This window comes from Hirundo rustica, chromosome 28 (genome assembly GCF_015227805.2).
Source record: "Hirundo rustica isolate bHirRus1 chromosome 28, bHirRus1.pri.v3, whole genome shotgun sequence".
Lineage (NCBI taxonomy): Eukaryota > Metazoa > Chordata > Aves > Passeriformes > Hirundinidae > Hirundo > Hirundo rustica.
Window position 1 is genome coordinate 4,284,063 of NC_053477.1, and position 17,439 is coordinate 4,301,501.

General features: G+C 52.9%; 1 protein-coding gene across 1 annotated transcript in view; it reads left to right on the forward strand.

Moving 5' to 3' along the window:
* Nucleotides 1-17,439, forward strand: part of UNC5D (unc-5 netrin receptor D) — an 86,477-nt gene that overhangs the window by 16,968 nt on the left and 52,070 nt on the right. The window contains exon 2 of the mRNA XM_040087615.2: nucleotides 12,800-13,018. Coding sequence (XP_039943549.1) covers nucleotides 12,800-13,018 — 219 coding nt within the window. The remainder of the gene's footprint in view (nucleotides 1-12,799; nucleotides 13,019-17,439) is intronic.

Sequence of the window (17,439 nt, forward strand, 5' to 3'; positions counted from 1 at the left end):
AACCTTGAATTTACGGCTGGGCTCTGCCAGCCAGCCCAGAGCCAGGCAGTGGTGGATTTTCAAAGGCTTTGCTGCATCCTGGTCGTGCAATTCCAGACAGGGAATCCTTCATCTCTGCTGGCAGGGGGCCCGGAGCGCTTCCCTGGGCTGGGGGTGTCCAGCAGCCATGGAAGTCCCTGGGATTGGGGATGATCCTGCTGCTCTTCCCTCTTTTGGCCTGTTCCCTGTGCTGTGCTGATGGATAAATTCCCCCACAACCCCACAAGGAATTGCCGCCTCCGCCCTGGGAATTCCAAGTGGGATTTCCCCACTGAACCCGTTGCTGCCCGCCGTGGTTGTGGTGTTTAATTCCGGGGGAAGCGGGGGTGGAATCTGCTCCGACAGCCACTCCTTGCAAACCCAAGGTGCTGCTCCTCACCCCTGCCAAGCACTGCGGACTCCAGCCTTTGGGATTCACATCCCAGCCCTGGGAATATCGAGGGCTGTCGCTTGGTTGGGCTTTGTGGGGTTTTGTGTGGGATTCTTTCAAAGCTGGCTCCGAGTTCTCCTGAAATGAGCCTCTGGCCAGAGAGTGCTTGGAAAACCCAACCTCTGAACATCTTTTTTCCCTCTTTTGCTTCATTTTACGGCCGGATTTTACACCACCGTAAGGAAAGCTTATTAAATATTCGGCATCCAGTGCGCATTAGTTAAAAACCAGCTGGAGGAGGAGGTGGCCAGAAAGGAAAATCCTCTCAGCCCTGCAAGAACCCCTGCAGCAGAACCCCTTCTCCTGCCCCGACTGCTTAATTCAGACACAGGGATTTCGTGGGGATTTCTTTTTTTCTCCCTCGATATTATTCTTAATTAGCCCTCAAAAAACGAGACAGGATGTGCCTTTTGGGGCTCGGCTCAGGCTAATTAACAGCGCATTCCACCAGATTTGGGGCTATTATTGCACCGCTGCCTCTCCCCGTAGGGCACGCAGCCCGTGTTTGTGTAGTTAAGACTCGCTAAAACCATAAAAAGAGCTTTATTTTGAACTCCGGAGCTTTCGCAGCCCTTTTAACGCTGGCAGCAGGGAGGTTTGGGCTGAGTGTGGGCGGCCCTGGCAGGGAGCTGCGCCTGGGGATCCATCCCCAGCACCCCGGGGCGCTTCAGCCCGGCGGAATTCCTTTCTTTATTTACCAAATTAAAAGCCCAGCGAGCGCAGCCTGGGGGTGTTCCAGCGCTTTTTATCAACTGCTGCTCACTAAAGCCCTGCCTGCCGGAGGATGAGGATGGGCTGAGGCCGGGGTGAAATCCAGTCCCTGCTGGTTTATTCTCCTCTCTGCCGGGGCAGGTCTGGCTTTGCTGGGCTGGCTCGGGGCTCAGGTTTAACGTCCAGCCCAGTGCTAGAACCCGTTCTGGATGTCCATAAATCCCAGGATCTGCGTATTTATTTACTGGCTTAAGCAAGGCGCAACACTTCACACCAGAGTGGGGCTGGCTGTGATGGATTTCTGTGATTTCTGTGACTGTTTCTGTGATTTCTGGTTTGTACTCCAGTGTCCCTAAATGCTGAGAGCGCCCAGAGTGTGGCACAGCCGGGATCTGGGGAGGGCAGGCTCTGATCAATTGCTTTATTTGTGTTTGATGAGGGCCTGATGGTGAATGGCGCCCTTGGGTTGCGCTTTTCACGAGAGATGATGGAGTTTAGTGATGAGGAAAATGACTTTAAAATGTCATGGCAGTGCCCTGATGAGGCCTGATGATGTTAATCACGTCATCCTTTTCTAACCTCGAGCATTTCGGCTCAGCCCGAGGTAACACCGCTCGTTTTAGCACGTGGGCAAGAGCAAAGGCAATCTCATTTTCACGCTGCACGTGTCTCATTTGCACCTGTTGATTTCTCAAGATCCAGAATGAAAGATGCCTGGATGGAGTTTAAATGTTTTTATACCTCCTTAAAAATCCATAAACCGCGTGTTAAGCACACGTGAGATCTGTCACTTCCCTGCTCCTCGGTGCTTTCAGATCGTTTAACTGAGTCTTTTTTTTTTTTTTTATGGAAATGAAGATTTTTTATCTCCAACGTTGTTTATCTCCTCCTCGTTTCCAAATCAACCCTTGCCGCGATTTTGGCTATTTCCTGCAGCTCATGATTTCATAAATTCCTGTTCAGGCACTGCTGTTCCCTGCAAGACGAGATCAGAGCTGTCAGACTTGACAAATAAATCTCCAAGTCTTGGAACAAAAGGGCTCCGAGTCCCCGAGCAGGCTGCGAGCAGGGGTTAATAACGCTGCCAGAGGATGACTCAGGCAGCGGGGAAGTAACGAGTGATTTTATCATGCTGCAGATATGAAAAGGATATTGTTCACAGGGCACCGGAGCAGGGCTCTTGAATAATTCCAAGTTCTTCCCAGAGCTTTTCCTGGCGGATGAGCAGAGCAGAGCCCGGCTGGGGCTGTTTGCTGCACCCCAGGGGTTCCGCAGGCTCTGAGCGGGGCTGGCACATCCCAATGCGCTTCTCCTTCCCTCCTACAGCTGGAATTTGCTCAGGGGAGCAGCTTGAGGTGGAGGGGAGCAGGTTTCCATCCAGGGGCAGCTCTGGGATGGGGTAAACGAGGGATGGATGGATGGATGGATGGATGGATGGATGGATGGATGGATGGATGGATGGATGGATGGATGGACGGAGCTCTTGGGTTGAGTTCTCAGTGTCCTGGGACTGAGCTCAGGGAGTGTCTGTGGGATGATTCCCTCTCAGCCTCTCCCTGTCCCAGGCCCAGCCCCAGCGACGTTCCCGAGGCTCTTTAGGATCAGTTTCCATGCAGGGGTGGGTCTGGGATGGGAAAAATGAGGGATGGATGGAGCTCTTGGGATGAGCTCTCGGTGTCAGCTCCCAGGACACTCAGGGAGTGTCTGTGGGATGATTCCTGCCCAGCCTCTCCCTGTCCCAGGCCCGGCCCCGGTGACATTCCCAAGGCTCTTTAGGATCAGCTGGCGTTTAGAAGTGAGACAAAACCCTCTCCACTTTGTTCTGCCTCGGAACAAAGCCCGGGGATGCCTTTGTCTCTGACAGGCCGTCAGAGCTGACGAGGAAGGGCTTTGTACATTATTAATGGCAAATTGTCACCGCTGCTGTTCCTTCTGTTCTCCGCTCCCGACACGGAACGTGCTGCTCTGGCAGAGCCGCTCCCACCAGTGACAAACTGAGAGCTGCAGCCCCAGAGCAGCTTTGCCCCCCTGGGCTGGAGGTGCTTGCGTCCCTGAACTCTCTGCAGGTGCCAGGCACCGCGCTGTCTGTGCACGCCGCGCCTCTCTCTGCTCCCTGCCGCCTGATCCAGCTGGGCAGCGGCGGGAATTGGAACTTTTCCAGCACGAGCACCTTGCAGGGAGCCCGTTCCAGCGGAGCAGCTCGGCGTGTCCCACGGGGCAGGCTCGGGGAGGGGAGGTTCCAGCTGCCCCTGGCGTGCCTGAGCCCAGCCCTGTCCCCAGCCCAGCTCAGACACCCCCAGCGCCCCCGGAGCGCAATTCCCAGACTGTCCAGGGTGGGAGAGGAGCTCGGCACGAGCCGCAAGTCAAGCACGTGCTTCAACCTCGTTGACTTTTTAACTGCAGTCTGAGAGCTGCTCGCAGATAAACGGGAGCTGAACGGGAGCTGAACGGGAGGCTGGGAGCTGCCGGCACCTCCTGGGGTTATTCCTGGCTGCTCACACCGGGAAGGGAAAGTTCCAGATGGGGTTTGGATGGGGCTGGGGGGAGCTGAGCCAGCATCAGCTGCAGGAGCTGCGCCGGCGCTTCCCCAGGGGAGCAGAGGAAAACAGAGAGCTGGGAGAGCAGGAAGAGACCAGGGATGGGATGGATGGGATGGGATGGGATGGGATGGGATGGGATGGGATGGGATGGGATGGGATGGGATGGGATAATGGGATGGGATGGGATAATGGGATGGGATGGGATGGATGGGATGGGATGGGATGGGATGGGATGGGGGATAATGGGATGGGAGGGATGGGATGGGATGGGATGGGATGGGATGGATGGGATGGGATGGGATGGGATGGGATGGGATGGGATGGATGGGATGGGATGGGATGGGGTGGGATGGGATGGGATGGGATGGGATGGGATGGGATGGGATGGGATGGGGGATGGGATGGGATAATGGGATGGGATGGGATGGGATGGGATGAGGATGGGTTGCGATGGGGTGGGATTGCAGCAAGGTGTAAACTTCCCCCTGGGGAGTGATGGAATCGGGGGGAAGCTGCTGGACCCAGACCCTGCTCTCCATCCTCAGCGAGCCCGGCTGGGCTGAGCTGCAGCTCGCAGAGGAGCTGGGAGCTCACCCGGGGCCGAGGATGACATTTATCACACCTGAAAAACCCCGTGTGCCCCAGCACCGAGGAGATCAGCTCGAATGTCATGTTCAGGCAGCTGGAAGGAGATGGATTTTAATGTCGTACTCCATAATTTTTGACATACTGTGGGGGGGGGGGGGGGGGGGGGGGGAATAAAAAATGGGAGTGTTGAGGGAAGTTATTGCTGCTTTTTGTTCTGAGGGCGGCTGGTGAGTTGTGAGAGCGCAGATGTGGCCGCTCACCCTCCTCCCCTGCTCTGTTAGGGACAAAAAAAAGCAGATTTCACCAGGTTTCCAGCTCTGGGTGTTATAAAACCCCCCAGTCATTCAGTCCCGAGGCCTGTATTCTGTACTTCTGCATCCAGCCCGTGGGTTGCATTACAGGGAGCGGCGCTGCCTCTCCAGCCATCATTCCAAATTGGAATATTCCCGCTCCTAATGGCACGAAAACGCCTGCAAATGGGTGCTTGTTCAACATACAAATTACCGGCAATTTGAGGGTAACTCATGGAGGATGTAATGACTTGTATTACAAGGTTCGGGGAAATTGAAGTGTGAATTGGGATCTGAAGGGGTGGCTTTGTTCTCTGCCAGGAGTTCAGTCCTGAGCAGGACCTGAGGAAAATCGCGGCTCTCCCTTCCCCGGAGCCTTTCATCTGCTGGAAACGCTGCTCGGGCCGCGGTGTTCCCTTTCCCACGCAGAAGAGAAATTGGGGTTGTTAACTGAGCAATAGCAGGGGAAATTCTGATTTCACGGAGGCCACAAAAAAAAAAAAAAAAAAAAAAAAAGGAAAAGCAAAAATACTCCTTTAGAAATCAACCCGAAATCTCACCCTCAAAGCTTCCTCCAGTCCCCACAGGCAGGGATTTTCCCCATCAGCAAATGCTGGAGGTGCCAGAGCTGGTGTCACCTGCAGCCCCCTTCGTGGAGATCTGGAAAATTCTGTAGGATTTTGTAAAATATGTAAAAAAAAAAATAATTGTAAAAGCCTCGTAGAGATTCTGTAAAGGATCAGAAACTGCGAATTTGAGTAAAATCGCTGGAAACCAGGCTGAAAATGGGCAAGGGGGAGCTGGGGCACGGGGAAGGGCTTTGCTTTGAGGGGAGGAGGGGAAGCTTGGATGACTCGGGGCTCTCCAAGGTGTGCCCGAGGATTCCAGGGCAGGGAATGTGGCTGGGAAATGAGGAACTTTCGGAATCCGCGTTGGCAACGCGGGGCCCCTCCGCAGAGCCACCAGCCGGGGATCCGCCGGGTCTGTACCGTGACAAAAAAGCCAGCCCGGAATGCCCTTCGGTGTAAAAGCAGCATGGGAGCGGGATGCGGAAAAAAAGATCCCTCACAAAGTAGCGTGTGATTCAGATGGAAAATGTCAGGTTTTGAAAATTATTAATCTTTGTGCCACACAAAACCGTCAGCTGTAGGGGCGTCGGGTGTGGGAGGTTCCTGCGGGAGAGCGTTTCCAAAAGGGGCTTTTTTTGGGGGGGGATGTTTTTCTCTTTTCCCTTTGTGCTTTGTTTTTTTGGGGAGGGGTTCTTTTGTTCCTTCCCCCACGGGGGGCTGAGTAAACAGGCGGCTGAAGCTGCTGATGGGGACGGCAGCAGAAGGGACGGGGAAGGGAGGCGAGGTGGTGACAGCAGAGTCAGGGGACTGTGATTCACTGCCGAGGGAACGGAGCGGGGGAAAGGAGCGAGGAGATGGGAGAACAACGGCCGGGGGGGGTCTGGGGCAGATTCGTCACAGAAATGGGTCTGGGGCCAGGGACGGTCTGGGGGGCTCCGTCCTGCTCACCCTGCAGGGTCTGGAGGGGCTCAGCGCACCCTGGGCTGGATTTAGCAAGATAAAGAAAAGGGGGAAAGTTCCAGAAAAGGCCCCTGGGGAAGGTGTGAGGGTCTCAGCCTGTCCGGGGGAGCAGGGACAGGCAGAGAGGTTTTATCTCCGTTCCAAACCAGGGCAGCTCTTGGGGCTGCGTGGGGCTGGCTCTGCTCTCCCCTCCCTCTCCGCTTCCATTGCTTTATCCAAAGTTTCCTGGTTGGAAAGGGAAGAGGGAAAGGAGAATTGCAAAATATTCCCGTATCCAAACAATCAGCTGGAGAGCGCCTCCGAAATCTGGTTGTGTCCTAGTGCAGAAAACAGCTGAAGGGAGCTGCAAACATTGGCAAATCCAGAGGTCTGTAACAGTATTACTTACCAATATGCTTTCCTGATTGATTTGAGGTGGTGTTTCAGGAAATATTTGCAGCTGAATACCCTGAAAAAGCACGAAAAGAGCAGCCAGAAGAGGCCGGGAGTGGAACCCCAAACTGCTCCAGTGCCCAGCTCCTCCTCCTGGGTTTGCTGTGCTCAGCTGCTGCAAACACAAAGTTAAAACATTTCTTAAATGTCACTTGTTGCTTTGATGGAATTTAGAGAGATCTAAAAAAAAAATAAATCCATGGCTCAGTCTCTCTGCACGCGTAGAAAACATCAATTAATTGGATCCTTCCTGTTGAAAGGGGCACTTCAAAACCGGACAGAAATCCCAAATTTGTTTTGTAACAAAGAACATTCTAAAATTTTACATCCCAAACTTTGTCGCCTAACTGCAGGTAAAGTTTGTGTCCCCAAGCACAACGAAATGACATTTCAGAATATGAAAATGCATCACTAAATTCAATTTGTGCAAAGTGCAACGATGACTGGCGATTCCTGCACGCACAGCCAGCGCAGGATTTCACAGGAACTGGGAAATCTGGGAGCTCCAAACCTTCTCCTCTAAACTGCTATTTAAACTGGGCACTGCATGTTGGAATTATGTCTATTAATACTTAATGGGCCCAATTTTCCCGGCAATTCAGAGTCACCTGAAGGAGCAGAAGGAGCTGTGGCGTTCCTCAGCCCGGTTTTAATGAGCCCAGCAGGGATTTAAGGCTCCGTTGTTGAGAGCTGCGCTGTGATGTCTTACTCGGCCACTGAGTGTCCCTAAATTGTAATTTCATCATTTATTATTGCCCTGCTCTCCAGCTCTCAGCGTTGGAATGAATCCCCGTTTTTGGAGCCTGGGTGAAATGGAGCTGAATTTCTCTCCGAGCTCCTGTTGTGGGTTGGTTTTTATTTTTTTTTTATTTTTTTTTCCAAATGAGCATTTCCATATCGTTGTCTCAGTAATTAAGATTAACTGAACTCAGATCTCATCAGAGACACGACTCTGGGAACACGGCAGGGATCCGCATCAGCAGGTGAAACGGGAAATTCTGAGTGGGAGAGGAGTTAATTCGGGGAGTCCCCTCCTCGCCTTGCTCGTCCATCTCTCCTGGAAGTTTGTGGCTCCAGTTCAGCCTGGGAGGAGCTCAGGGTGAGCTCTGTGCTCTGCAGCCTCTGCTGGGCAAGAAATGGGATTTTCCGTGGCTCTGGACATGAATGTCCCAGTCAGGGTTCCTTGGCTGGGATTGTGGAGGGCAGAGGGTCGGGTGACGGAGAGGCAGAGCAGGGTCCCAGGAGGGGACAGGTGCCACTGCAGGGGTGGCATTGGTGTGTCACTGCAGGGGTGGCATCGGTGTCACTGCAGGGTGGCATCGGTGTCACTTTGGACACTGAGGGGTTGTGCTGGAGCTGCTGGGGGTTCCTGAGGGATGGAATCTCCCCTTCTCCCTGCTCCTGGGTTTCCCCTGGCAGAGCTCAGGGATCTGATCCCACATCCCAGGGCTGTGCTGGGGGTTCCTGAGGGATGGAATCTCCCCTTCTCCCCTCTGCTCCCGGCTCTCCCTGGCAGAGCTCAGGGATCTGATCCCACGTCCCAGGGCTGTGCTGGGGGTTCCTGAGGGATGGGCTCTCCTCTCCCCTCTGCTCCCGGCTCTCCCTGGCAGAGCTCACAGCCCCTGAGCCATCCCTGGCTCTCATTTCCTCGTTCCTTTACACACAAAGATGAAATAACCGCGGAAGGGCGGCGCCTCGCAGCTCAGTGTGGAACCGGCTCTGCCACACCCCGCGCCGGGACACTTTTGGTTACAGGTCTCACTCTCCGGGACGCTGGAGGATCCCGTTTCCCTTTAAAGATTTATATTGCTTGCATATTGCTCAAAGGAAAAAAAAAAAATCTAGATATTAAATAAATGTATGAGAGATTCTTCAAGTTTGTAACCCAGTTAATATTTAATAAACGTAATGGATCATTTTTATAAATAAGTGTAGCTGGGATATAAATAACTTCAGGATGCAGAAGGGATTACAGCAGGATGCACATTCGTCTCTGTGGCACAGGAAGGGCCAGCAATGTTTTATCAACAAATTAATCCTGGCTGGGGAGGATAAATGCCCTCCCCTCCTGCAGGCTGGAATGGGATTTGGGGGTGGAAATTCCCTCCGTAAATTTATTAATTTATTACTTAGTATTAATTCCATGGAATTGGAAGTGTTCATGGAATGGCTCCGACCTTGTCAGGATGGTTCTGACAGAGCCAGGGGAGAATGAGGGCTAGGATTTGTGGGTGAAGGTGGGATGGGCTGAACTGCCTTCTCTTTTCTAGGAATGAAGGGTTTATGGGAATGAAGGGTTTATGGGAATGAAGGGTTTATAGGAATGAAGGGTTTATAGGAATGAAGGTTCGGTAAGAATGAAGGTTTGGTAGGAATGAAGGTTTTATAGAAATAAAGGTTTTCCGGGAATGAAGGTGGGGCATGATCCCACCAGCCCCAGGATGATCCCAGGATGATCCCAGCAGCCCCAGGATGGTCCCAGGATGGTCCCAGCAGCCCCAGGATGGTCCCAGGATGATCCCAGGATGGTCCCAGGATGATCCCAGCAGCCCCAGGATGGTCCCAGGATGGTCCCAGCAGCCCCAGGATGATCCCAGGATGGTCCCAGCAAACCCCAGGATGGTCCCACCAGCCCCAGGATGGTCCCAGCAGCCCCAGGATGGTCCCAGGATGATCCCAGCAGCCCCAGGATGACCCCAGCAGCCCCAGGATGATCCCAGGATTGTCCCAGCAGCCCCAGGATGATCCCAGGATGGTCCCAGCAGCCCCAGGATGATCCCAGCAGCCCCAGGATGATCCCAGGATGATCCCAGGATGTTCCCAGGATGATCCCAGGATGGTCCCAGGAGCAGAGGTGACAGCCTCGAGTGTCTGGCCCTGCACTCTCAGCTGGAGAAATGAGGTTTTGAGATTTTTAACACCCAGACGAGCGGGGCTCTGCGCCTGGAGATCCCCAGCACGCTGATAACATCCCAGATTTATTTCCACAACTTACTGCGCGTTCACTTTTTGGAGTTTTCACCGCGGGAAGTTGCCCGGAGGGATGGATTTTGTCTTCCTCAGCTGGCAGAACAATTTTCCACCTGTCGCCCAAATATTCGATGGGAAGGATTCGGGCAGAGCGCGGGAAGTTCATCCTTCACAGCCCGGGGAGCAGCGGGGCCAAGTGTAAAAGAAGTTGTGTTAAGACACTTGGGAAAAGTCCCTGCACAATTTATTGATGGATTTATTTGTATTTATCATGAGTTGCTTGGCTTGTTGTGGACACTTTAACTTCTGGGTTTTTTTTTTTTTTTTTTAAAGCAGGAAGAATAATGCTGCTCACTTTAAATAATTCTTAATTTGAAAAAAAAAGTTCAGAACTCACCTCTCCATTTTTCACTGGTTTAAGGTCTGATTTCAACATCCAAATTATCCTAATCAGCTTTGAAACACTGACTCATCCCTGTCTGCCGCTGTCCAGATCTCCTAATGTGCTCTGACAACAGCAGCGTGTTTATTTCAGGGAAGAATTTAACGCTTGTTCCTAACTTTTTTTTTTCCCCTCCTTTCTTTTTCATTTCTATTATCGTCATAAAAAGATTTAAAGTCCCTTTTGGCCTCGCGTGCGGAGCATAAAACACAAAACCCTTCCTGAAAGGTAATTTTCCAGGAATGAGAACCATAAGAATTGTGTGTCAGGCTTTGCTCTTCTGTCATTGCTGCTGCCATAAAACAGCTTTTTTTTTGTGTAGCTCCGAAGGGCCCAAATCCCAAAAACTGAGGTGGAAAACATCGGGGATTCTCAGTCAGCCCCGGGGAAAGTTCCAGCAGCTTCAGGGGGAAGGTGAATTCCAGTCTGGGCACAATAAAGGTGATCAGGAGAGGAGGGGCCATTGAGGCCAAATCCTGAGTGTTAAGAGAACTTTAGGAGAGGCTCCCGCAGGGAAATGGGGAAAATGTTATTTATGCGGGAATTTGTGCGGCTCCACCTGGAGCAGGAAATGTCCTGCAAGGAGGAACTGAGGCGGTTCCATTTGTAAAACACAGAAATATCCGCCTGTGGCTGTGAGGGGAGCGGGAATCCTTCCTGCTTTTCCGTGCTGGGGCCTCGCCTGGTTGGATTGCCAAAGGAAGGTGCTGAAGGGAAAATTCCCGCCTGGAATTTTCCCGTGGGAGGGGTTTTCGTGGGGAGGGAGCCCCTCCCAGCCCCAAAATCTCCCTGACACCCCAAAAAAAGCCAGACCACACAATCCAGACACAACCCGCCCGGAGAAATCCGCCCTGGATTCCAGTGGGGCTGGGATTTCCCCCTCAGCCTTGCCCCAAAGAGCAGATTCAGCGGAATAACTCGGGGTCACCGCGAGTTCTGCAGCCGGGGGATCCTTACGGCCTCTGCTGCTGCTCTCCCTCCACCCGGAGCCGCTGGAGCCTCGATGGGAGCCTGGGATTTCCAAGCCTCTCCGAAACCTTGCGACGTTTTTTTTTTGTTATTGCCTATAAAAAACCCGGATTTAACAAAGCCCGCGGGGACGCGGCGTCGCTGAAGACTGACGAGACGGAAATCGGCGTCAGCGTTGGGGAGCAAAGCGCTGGGAGCTGTGATCATGTTTTACAAAGCGCCCTGAGAAGGGGATGGAAGCTCGGAGCTCGTCTGAAGGTGGCTGTGATTTCTCGGGAGCGTTCGTGCACACCGAGCTCCGCGCCGAGGGACAGCTCCCGCGCTGAACAGAAATAAAACAACGCTCTCCTCACCCTGCCGTCTCCTAGACCCCGCGAGGGTTTCGTTTTCCGTCACGGCACCGCAACTTCCCTCTCATCGGCCTTGTGAAAAGTGCATATTGTATGGCTCTACGCAAGATATTTACTTATATGTATTACGTTGTATCGATTGTTAATGTTGTATTAATATTTTGGTAGTACGGTAAATGTAGTTTTGTAGTTAAAATGCAGTTTTTATGTACCAACCACAGGAAAACGTAAATCTTTCAGAGAAAAAAAAAAAATTTACTACTTCCTTATCAGAAGAGACCAACTCCTCCTGCCTCGCTCAGCCCTATGGACACCATAGAGATTAAAGGAAAAAAGTGACACTAACCAGAGAGAATTCTTTGTTTGAATGGAATTTATGCATCATGTATGAAATGTATGAATATTCACCAGGCGATTGCTTTTAAGAGATAATCCTTTGTTAACAGGGGTCCTTCTCCAGAGCTTTTTGCTCGGAGAGGCACCCAGACGTCTGTAACTTTGTTTTTTATTGTCTCGTATTGTCCTAACCCTAATTGTTCGATTTTTTTACTCTAATTCTATTTTTATAACCAACTTCTTTACTATTAAACTTTTAAAAAACAAGGGATTGGCGTTTTTCACAGCCTTAATTTCACTGCTTTGGGTTCAGTCACTCCCTGTGCCCTCAGCTGCTCGCCCCTGCTCCCGGCTCCCTTCACCCTCACACCATTTCCCGGCTGGGAGCGCTCGGTGCCCTCCCATCCTCCCGCAGAAATCAATCCCTCCTCGCTCAGATCTGTCACTTGCCTCTGAATTTGGGCCAAAAAAGTGACGAGGTGCTGAGATAAATTCCGGCATTGCCGGAGATCAGCGGGAATTTCCTGGGTTTGACAGCAGCGAGGAGGATTTGACAGGATGGGAGCTGCTCCAAAGGCAGAGCTTCTGTTCCAGAGCCTCTGGAATTGGGGAACTGAGGGATCTGGGCTCACCCCCTGCTGCTGAAGGATCGTCCTTGGCCCCTGGTGGCATCTGAGGATCACAGTTCCAAGGGGATGTGAAGAAGCGGTGAAAACTTCTGCATTCGCATCCTGCAGCTTCCAAAGCCTCAGTTCCCACCCGTGGTGGAGATTTCCCCACCCATGGGGCAGTTTTCCCACCCATGGGGCAGTTTCCCCACCCCTGGGGCAGTTTTCCCACCCCTGGGGCAGTTTTCCCACCCCTGGGGCAGTTTCCCCACCCTCGGGGCAGTTTTCTCACCCATGGGGCAGTTTTCTCACCCCTGGGGCAGTTTCCCCACCAAGGGCAGCTTTCTGCTGTCCTTGCTGCCGTTTGACATCTCTTACACTCCAATAATCTGATTTTTTTTCTCTCTGTGTGTGTGTGTCCTCGCAAAGCCCAACCCAGCAGCTCCACAGGCGCTCCCGGAGTAAAACCCACCCTAAATAAAACCCCAACTCCATTTTCCGCTCCAGCAACAAAACGGGACGAGGGAAGAAAGGTGAAAAACGCGGATTCTCCTTCTCCTTTCAGGGAATGAGAACGGCGAGGCCCTGCCCGAGTCCATCCCCTCGGCGCCGGGGACGCTGCCGCATTTCCTGGAGGAGCCGGACGATTCCTACATCATCAAGAGCAACCCCATCGTGCTGCGCTGCAGGGCCGCGCCCGCCATGCAGATCTTCTTCAAGTGCAACGGCGAGTGGGTGCACCAGAACGAGCACGTGTCCCACGAGAGCCTGGACGAGGCCACAGGTGAGGCAGGAGCCGCTCCCGGGGCACATCCCGGCGGGAATTCCAGCGCCAGGGAGCTCTGCCGGGAGCCGGGCTTCCTCTCCTTCCACTGGGAGCTGGAAACAGGGGAAATCCAGTTTTTATGGGATTCCTGATGGGTTGGACCCGGAGGTTTGACTCCAGACCCAGGTTTTATGGGATTTTTTTGGAGCTGGACCCTGGAGTTTGACTCCAGACCCAGGTTTTATGGGATTTTTTAGAGCTGGACCCTGGAGTTTGACTCCAGACCCAGGTTTTATGGGATTTTTTGGAGCTGGACCCTGGAGTTTGACTCCAGACCCAGGTTTTATGGAATTTTTTTGGAGCTGGACCCTGGAGTTTGACTCCAGACCCAGGTTTTATGGGATTTTTTGGAGCTGGACCCTGGGGTTTGCCCCAAGCCCCAGTTTTAATGGGATTTTTGTTGGAGTTTGCCCCCAGCCCCAGCCAGGGCAGGAATTGAGGTGGGAATAACCTGAGCAGGAGAAACCTGCAGCGCCCAGTGCGTGTGGAAGAGAGGAAGGGAGAGATTTGGGAGTGATCAGGAGATTTTATCAGCTCCGAGCAGAGCCTGCAGCTTTTCTCATTTAGCTGATAAGTATTGCAGACCAATTTAATGCTCTGGCTCCACAATTCTGGCTGTTATTGCTTTCTCCCCTCTCCCCTCCCAGCATTGCTAGGCAACCCCCAGCCTTGGCAGCAGCGCTCTGTGTACAACACCTTCTCCAGCGACACAAGAAATTCCTTTTTTAGAGGCAAAAAATGCCATTTAAAAAGAAGTTGCACCTCCTAAAGTAGTGCTTGGCATTCTTTTGAAGTGACACATTCTGAAGAAGTTTCGTATTAAAGGGTTTTTTTCTTTCTTTCTTTCTTTTTTTTTTTTTTTTTTTTTTTTGGTAAATGCTAATCTGAATGAATTTTAATTTTTGCAGTTACCTTTTCAGAAATAATTTAATAGGCATAACCTTTACTTCTGAAGGCACTGCTGAATCAATATGGGAGAAATGTCGTCCCTAAAAGCTTTCCTTCCATATGGTTACGGAAAATTCTCGCTGTGAGTGCTGCAATTACGTTTCCTAAGCTTCGGGTTAATAACAGAACAAACCAAGCACGGAAGCACGAGGTGGGGTTGAAATGACATTGGTAACGTCGAGGTGTGAGGCACGGAGCAGCAGGGCTGGGATCGGGGAATGGCTTGGGAGAAAATCCACCTGGCTCCATGGGCAGGGCCAGCTCCCACAGAAGGGTTGGATTTAGCCCAGGGGTGGAGATGCTCCGAAGGTGTGGACCCAAAACCCAGGGTGACACAGGCAGGGCAGTGCCAGGGTGACACAGGCAGTGCCCAGGGTGACACAGGCAGGGCAGTGCCAGGGTGACACAGGCAGTGCCCAGGGTGACACAGGCAGGGCAGTGCCAGGGTGACACAGGGCAGTGCCAGGGTGACACAGGCAGGGCAGTGCCAGGGTGACACAGGCAGGGCAGTGTCCAGCTGCTCCCGAGGTGCCAGAGCCGCCCTCAGGGCGAAATGCAGAGAGAGGCAGCGCCGAAGGGAATTCTCTGGCCGTGATCCGTACCCACAGCCAGGAGTTGGTTTGGAATTCTTCCTCAGCCCTCAGGGAGCAGCAGCTGTCGGGATTTGGGGCACGTCAGGGATTTGGGCACATCAGGGATTTGGGCACTCATTGCTGGGGCTCTGCTGCCCTGGGGGCTCCAGCTGGGAAAAAGAAACCTGCTCTGGGATTTGTGCCAAAAGCGGGGGTTTTGGTTAAAGGGGATTCTGAGCCTCACTGCCCCCAAGGGTCTGACCCTCTCCATCCTCCCACTCGCTGCTTGTGCCCAGAATCCTGGGAGGATGCGGAGAAGTGGTGAAAAACAGCGAGGAGGGGATTTGGTGCTGGATGGAGGGAGGGAAAGTGCCCGTGGGAGCTCCTGGCAGGGGCACTCGGGGTGTTCCAGGGGCACTCGGGGTGTTCCAGGGGCACTCAGGGTGTCCAGTGACACTCTGGGTGTCCCAGTGACACTCGAGGTGTCCCAGTGACACTCGAGGTGCCCCCGTGGCACTCGGGGTGTCCCCGTGGCACTCGGGGTGTCCCTCGGGTGAGCTTTGTCACCCTGATGACCGCAGAGGCCAGCTTTTCATGACTCTGGTTTTAAAGGAGTGTCAGTGAGGAGGAGCAGCAGGGCAGGGACGGGTGGCAGGTTTTGCTGGGGGTGTCTGGAAGGTTTTGCCCGCAGCGTCCCCGCGGTGTTTTTGCTGCTCTGCCTCTGCTTTTCCCGTTCATTCCCAGACTTTGCTCTCTCTCTGCGCTCTGCCTCATCAAGGGAGAGCCGAGCTCGCGGACGCTGCCGCGATGGAAGCGTGGTAATTAGGGGCTGATTAATTCCCCTCTGCTGCACTTCCTGCACGCTCCAGAACCCGCCCGGCTATTTCGGGCTGGGGCTCAGCAGAGGCTCGGCCCCGCTCGCAGAGTTTTCCTTGTCTGATAACTGGAAGGATTACAGCAATAACCGCTGTCAGTGTTTTTTCTCATTTAAACAAATAAAGCTGACAAATGCCGAAGTTCTCCGCGGCTCCGTTGTGTTTAGTACACGGAGAGCGATTATTCATCTGCTGCCAGCCCGGCTCGGTGCGGCTCGAGCATCCAGCAGAGCCCATTAGCATTTCAGCGCCACAGCCAGCACTTGATATTCTGCACGGCTCTACTGTAAAACAAAAGATGATGGTTCTAATTTGCACAATAATTTAAAGGGTTGGGCTCGCGGTGCTTATCGGAGTTATCGGAGCCGCAGGTAAGGTGTCGCCGAGCTTTATGAGGTGCCTGGTTTGATTTGCACGGATTTTTCACCCGCTGTCGCTCCCCATGAAGGATTTTCCTGGCGTTTCCCGAGGTGCGGAGGGGAGGGGGACGCGGCTGCTGGTGAAATGCGGGGCTGGGAAAATGGAGAGCATTCCTCTCCTCCCAACAGGTTTGCTCCCCGTCCTTGCTCCTAAAACAAACGGAAATCGCTGTACTCTCTCCCTGAACAAACAGAGCTGCCCCCAAAGACCCCGCGTTCTCCAGAGGTCCCGTCCAACCCCCAAAATTCCGAGATTCTGCAGTTCTTGGACGCGTTTATTTTGTCTGTGGGTGAACTGGGAGACCTTTAAGAGGATCTGAATTCCTACCTGGCCCATTCTCAAAACGCTGAGCCACCAGCTTCCCCCAGACCGTGTGCTCTTTGTTTGCCACATTAACTACGGGCTGATTTATAGATTAATTAAACGCCGTGTCAATGAAAGGAAGAGCCGGGCTGGAGAACATTCCACCTTAATAAATCTGGAGCTGTAAACGCCTGAATTCACTGACGCCTGCTCAGAAATTTGCGGCGCCCGGGAGCCAAGAAATGGCTTCAGCTTCTCCAAAATTCACCATCAGGCGATGACTTTTCTTTGTTTGGTATCAAAATCCTGTCGTTGTGAGCAGGGGCCGCTCCCACACCTCTTTGCTGCTTCCCAAAATCCCCAGGGCAGCTCAGGAGTGAAGGGAGAAGAACGCGGGGGTGTCAGCGGGGTCCGGATAATCCAGGGAAGGTTTTCCCACCTGCTCCCGGTGGGAATGGGATCCCAAACCCTCTGCCAGGGCAGCCCTGCTCTGTCCCCTCCAAGGGAGCTCACTGCAGCTTCTCCTACCTTAAATCCATCCAGATCACCCTGCAAAGCGTTTCAACGCCAGAATCCAAGGATTCCTGGCTGCCGGAGCAGGGATGGCTTCGTTCGGGGGGTGCATTTTTCCTGGCAGGGTCTCTGGCAGAGCCTTTGTTCCTCGGGGTTTGTTGTCACGGTGTCAGGAAATAAAAGGGAGGCTTTGCAAACAGTTTTGTTGGAAACGGCGTCAACACGGCAGAGAACAAAACGCAAATAAAAGCAGCCAGGAAACCTGTGTTTGTTTGTTGCAGGGGGAATAAATATTGGAGGGGCTGAAGGGATTCTGGAGACAACTCGGGGAGCTGTCAAGGGTTTGTCCCTGTCTTTGGGTTTCCTTGTAAGCCAGGCTTAATGAAAAGGAGTAAAAATCCCCTTTTCCCATTGCTGGAAAAGTATCAAATATTCTGTGTTTTTGTGCAGGATTTAAAGCTTGTCTGAGCTTCCCCTTTTGGAGCATCCCCAGTGAACCCCATCCCTGCTCTTGCCAGAGGAGCGCAGTGACTTCCCAGAGCCTTTGAGGAGAGGCTGCCCGGCTGTTAATGATGCCTGAGATTAAGTGGAAGCCAATTTTTATGGAGTTGAGGTTTAGAATTCTTGCTGCTTTATAAACTCCACAGGCATGAAATACGGCGAGATTGGGTTTGCCTCCATTTCCAGCGGAGGGGAAATAACTGCCTGGGGAGTGCGCCGGAGGAGAGAGGAGGAAGAACAAGGCCCA